The sequence below is a fragment of the Anopheles aquasalis genome, chromosome 2, assembly GCF_943734665.1.
Source record: "Anopheles aquasalis chromosome 2, idAnoAquaMG_Q_19, whole genome shotgun sequence".
Taxonomy (NCBI): Eukaryota; Metazoa; Arthropoda; class Insecta; order Diptera; family Culicidae; genus Anopheles; species Anopheles aquasalis.
Genome location: NC_064877.1, coordinates 7,500,001 through 7,505,000, shown reverse-complemented (window position 1 = coordinate 7,505,000; position 5,000 = coordinate 7,500,001). Strand labels below are relative to the sequence as shown.

Genomic DNA, 5,000 nt, shown 5'->3' with positions numbered 1-5,000 from the left:
TGATTCGCGTGGTGGCGCTTTTGTAGGGTGAGCCAGCGGAGTCCCGCGGGGCCTCGTTCGCAGCCAGGGCTTCGAGGTGCAGGATCATCGTGCATGGGGGGGCCACACACTTGGGGCCGTGTACTTACATGAGCTAGATTTGATTGCTTGGTAGGATCCTTTAGCGTAGGCAAGTGTGCACTGAATTGACGGCTTCTGGTCACGGAGCGGGCCAACTTGGCGAACTTGGAGAGGCCTGCGATGTCGGTGCGAGCGGTGCGATCCAGGTCGTACGGCGCCATTCGCGGTTTGGAGAAGAGAGAGGATTTAAAATTAGCTTCAAATATTGTCTAGCCATTTATCACTGTGTTGCCGAAACGCGGTGCCGGGTGTGTTGTCAACCGACGAGAATATTATAATCCTCTCGAACAATGTCTACTGCGATAAGGTCATATGGGCATCATGTAGCTGTACAAATGAATCGCAACAATGGTGGATATGAACAGAGGTACGTGTGGTGAGTATGCAATGAAATGTTGTGAGAGTTTTTTTTTTGTAGCTGGACGATCATCAGTTTTAGATATTTTACATAATTTGAATTTCCAGCTGCAAGTTACATAACATAACAGTGTACACACTGTGCGTAACACTGTGGAATCGGGCTGTGGAATTGTGTTGTATTAGTATTTTTGAACATTGGCTTGGTTCTGGGTTCAATTTAATGTTGTTTCGGTCATGGAACTATTGTTTACTGGAACGATTAGCTGGAAAAACTGAAAAAAGCTACCCCTCTGCGTGACCATTCCGGAATATGCAAGCATCTATCAAACCATGTTGGTAGCATTAACTGAAGCGAAATTTCTATGCCGTTGTCTGCAGAAGCGAAGCAATTGTAGTAACTGTGCGAGAAGCAGCACTCTAAGCAAGCTCTAAAGGTAACCTTCCAATCCATCGAAGATATCTGTTGGCTAGACTGTGGCGCACGAGATTTCCGGCAAGCAATAGCAAATAATTTATGCTTCCAACGGAATGCGATATGTTAGATCATTGGGATCTATTTGAAGTAATCATCAGCAATCAAGAATCGTCCTGAACCGATGCTGAAGCCTTTTATTCGTTTCAATTTGTGAAAATCTATTTAAACGCTCAAATTGAGGCTCTATTCTCATTTTTAACTTCAAATTAAGCCACAAACGTTTGGCCCTGAATTGCATAACCCTAATCCCTTCCTCAACTGCCGTTGGACCAGTAGCGGAGGGGGACTTTCCTCCGCAAGTGCACACAATGCTCTCCGCATCATCAATGGATGAGCGATGGGGGAGAAAAATTACTTTCCTCTGATAGAATTCCTAGCCAACAAGCTGACTGACGCGCTCGTTCGCACGCCCCTTTTCCCCTTACAGTGAGATGCTGTTCCACTGAATTTCCTTAATCTTATAATCCAGTAATTGTATTCAAATATTATCGTTCCAATCCACAGCTTCTTCCACCCTCCCCCACGCCGTGGTATTTCGAAGAAAGTGTGGCAGTGGCAGAAGGAAGACGTACAAGTGCCACGGGAGGCGAAACGGTGCGAAAAGGTCATAGACGCTGAAAGCTCATCATCAGGTTGCCATTAAAAATGTACATACACACCACCATTCCGGTTTGGGCGTTGTGGGTGATGGGCATATGGATTTCAGATCTTTCGGTTTTTGGTTTTGAATTCGGCTTTTCGAAGAAGTCATGGTGGGTCGGAGTGGTAGAGGGGGAGACCTTTCAACGGGAAATTCTCTGGCAAAACTCCGGCCCTCCGGGGCGTGATTGCGATTCAACAAATGGGCTGGATGAAATGGCCTGGTTATAGGGGAGACGGAGAAAGGAGAGGGAGGTTATGCCAACAAAACCAATTCTAGCCTTCGTTCCGTTCCGGGAGCCGGCGGTGTGTGCACGAGATTTCCCTTTGGAGACGATGCCATCACGCCAGAGTTGTAGTGAAAGGCCTGGAACGGTGAGAAGCTAGAAGGACTCACTGTCGGAGCGGGATCAAAACCTTTCAATAATTCCATAACAGCCCATCCCGTATGCCAAACGGAACGGTGTCGGGTTGAACTCTGTTCCTCGCTTTCGATGGTTCAGGTGATTCGCCTACTGCGCGCCACCTGTCATTCCATCGCAGCACCCCGGCCGCCAGCGCCGGAAACGATTGAAGATGTTTTGTAGTTTGACGTTTGTTTGTGTGGAAACGACTCGTCGGTGTCATCCATTGCCACAGAGACGCAGAGGAACAGGGAGGGTGGCTCCACAAACAGATCGTTGTTGGCAGACTATTTGCAGTGTTGTTGCCAGCTCGTGGAAGAAAACATGCTCCACAACCCCATTATGCTATCAACAATTGGTTTTTGCTATTTCTTCATTTCTTTCACTTAATTCCAATCGACACCCTGCCTCGACTGTGGGCGAGAGAGCGAGAGGAAGCCAACTCGGGGTCCCTACAGGTTACAATTTCCTGTTGATCAAGCCAATCAAACAACGACCGCCAGCGGATGGGTGCACCCGCCATGTCGTTCGTCCGTCCGGCTGTCAGTCGTCGTCATCGTCATCGTATTGGCAGCTCTGGAGAGGAATCGGGAAATCGAGAATTGCTTATTCAAATTTGATTAACAAAGAACCCCGGGCAGGCTTCCAGCAGGGAGTTGGAGGCGTACGGTGGCCTGATTCCAACCGAAAGGGTAGTCACCGTCCCTCCTTCACTCCCTCCCAGTCCGCCGATCGTTTGGGGATTTAACGATTTTTATGGCTCGCCATCACTCTTCATCGACGGTACGGTGAGTGTGGGTGCTGGGATCATTTCCCTTTTCCTGATTTCGTTTCTTTTTTCTTCTTCCTGTTGTTGCCACAAAAAACCAATTCCCAATCGCGGGTTTCTCGGACCAGAAATGGTCGCCTACGGTATCGTGTGCTCGACAGTTCCATGAGAATTGGATGCTCTTTGATCAACAGGGCTTCTTCTTGGGCTGTTTAAAGTGAATTCCCAGTCGCGGGACGGGGAGAGTGCCCTCGTTCCCGTCTCATAGTCCAGACTGATAGTTTTAAATCATCGGAAGCCATTATGGGATGTCATGGTGCATTTATGTTGTGGTTTGAATCACTAATAATGCTACAGTACGGATAGCGAGGCCACCATGTGCGCCATCGAGACCACAAGCTGTCAATTAAGCCGATGGAATGATGTGCGGTTAATCGACGACTCGGTCCGGCCCGGCTCGGCTGCAAAATGTCGGAATCTAATTTAATTCTACGCAGCCAACCAGCCAAGCCCCTCACTCGCCATTACCACTTCCGCCACAGTATACTTCCTCTCTCTTTCTCTCTCTCTCTCTGTGAAAGCTGTCGAAGCCACGTTACAGTCGAAACCATCAACTTATTGACTTATTGCCAATACGTGCATGCCGGAAACTTGTTGCTACTGGAATGGACTGGAATGCGAATGCCAGACCGCGCTCGGGCACGCTGTGTGGCTGCCAAAATGTGAAAAACATGACAGCTGGTTGGCGTAGAGGTTGAGGGAACTTATTGCACTACAATGAGGGTTCAGGACGCCAGGAGCACTCATACAATGCAGGACATTCCGTTCCATTTAAATCGTATTGAATGTAAAAATGGTGGAAAGAAGCGGAGCGAAAGCGAAACCATGCATAAACAAATCGTGTTAAAGCTGTGGCAGCAAGACAAGAGTTGGTTTAGTTGTCGGTTCTACATGCCAACATTGTTTATGACCACCGAGCGAGCTGACGTGACTCGAACGCGGTTCGGTTACGCACCACGCAACTGCAAAGTTCGATTTTATTCCGTTCGACAAGTTCCGTGGCGTTGTAAATCAAGCCCAACTTGTGGGAAGTCGAATTATTTATAACCAATAAATACCAAGCGATAGTGATAGTGGCCCAGCTACGGCTAGTATTTGTGTTGAAAATTAACCAAACACTAAATTGGCTTTTCTACTTCTGGACACTTTTTGGTGCACCAGTGACTTCGCTCGACCGGTCCAGCATAAATCAATCGGCCCACCCGGCCAAAGTGAGAAGGAAGAATGGGTGGCTCCTCCTCAAGTGGTCTCGAGTCTTTCGAGTCGAGTTCGAGTCTTTGCTAAACGCAAAAACTTTGTCTACGCGAAATCAAACACAGGACACGCGCAGTACTCTCGCTCTTCTCCGGGCCGGATCTGGTCGTCTCGCTGGATGGTCGCTTCGTTTTTGCGTTTTAATTTATGCCAAAGAAGCTAATTTAATCCCGCGGTGCGGTAGCTCTGCACGGACACTTTAATGTCTGCCCCTGGGGGGTCACAACAAGTTGTATATCATTGCCTTCGGCGCCAAGGGCGATTGCTGTTGTTGCGATGTCACGATGTGGTTTTTGCATTGTTTATTGCCCAAAATTAGCCAAGAATTTCCCTTGTTGTCGTAGAGTTCGTACAGGAGAAGAAACACTAGCCAGGGGAACATTGATTTGATTTACGAAAATGTATTGTACAAAGAGAAAGGATAAGGAAGAGCTAAGAAGTGAAAAGTATAGCAAGAGAACGAACTAGCTACCATACATTCTACATCGAAGAAAAGAAAAAACGATAAAAGAACAGAGCGACCAGTTCAGTGGCAAAAGTTGGAAATGGAAGCCGGCAATCGTTCAGCGACAAGCGCGCCAAAGCAGAAACATTGGAAAAAAGGAAAGTCGGTAAGCAAGAGTTGGGAAAAGAGAAACCCAAAAATGAAAAAAAAGGCAGAACAACTTAACACTTACCAAGGACTGCTTGTATAGTGAGAGAAATTCGGATAGAGCGAAACCGAGAAGCCAAGCAGCGGTTCACGTGTATAAAAGACGAGGTACGAGTCAGTAAAGCCACAAACAAACAATCAAACAAACCCACGCTTGCCATCGGAATATCCAGGGGCCCCCGACCTTGGAAAAACAAATCTCGAATGCCACCACAAACCCGGTACACCGGAAGCATATTGCTTGCAACAGATTCATTGATCAATTTC

The 5,000-nt window shown here is 47.6% G+C and overlaps 1 protein-coding gene across 1 annotated transcript in view; it reads right to left on the bottom strand.

The window, feature by feature from the left end:
* Positions 1-5,000, bottom strand: part of LOC126572013 (potassium voltage-gated channel protein eag) — a 22,182-nt gene that overhangs the window by 12,211 nt on the left and 4,971 nt on the right. Inside the window, exon 5 of the mRNA XM_050230989.1 lies at positions 129-235. Coding sequence (XP_050086946.1) covers positions 129-235 — 107 coding nt within the window. The remainder of the gene's footprint in view (positions 1-128; positions 236-5,000) is intronic.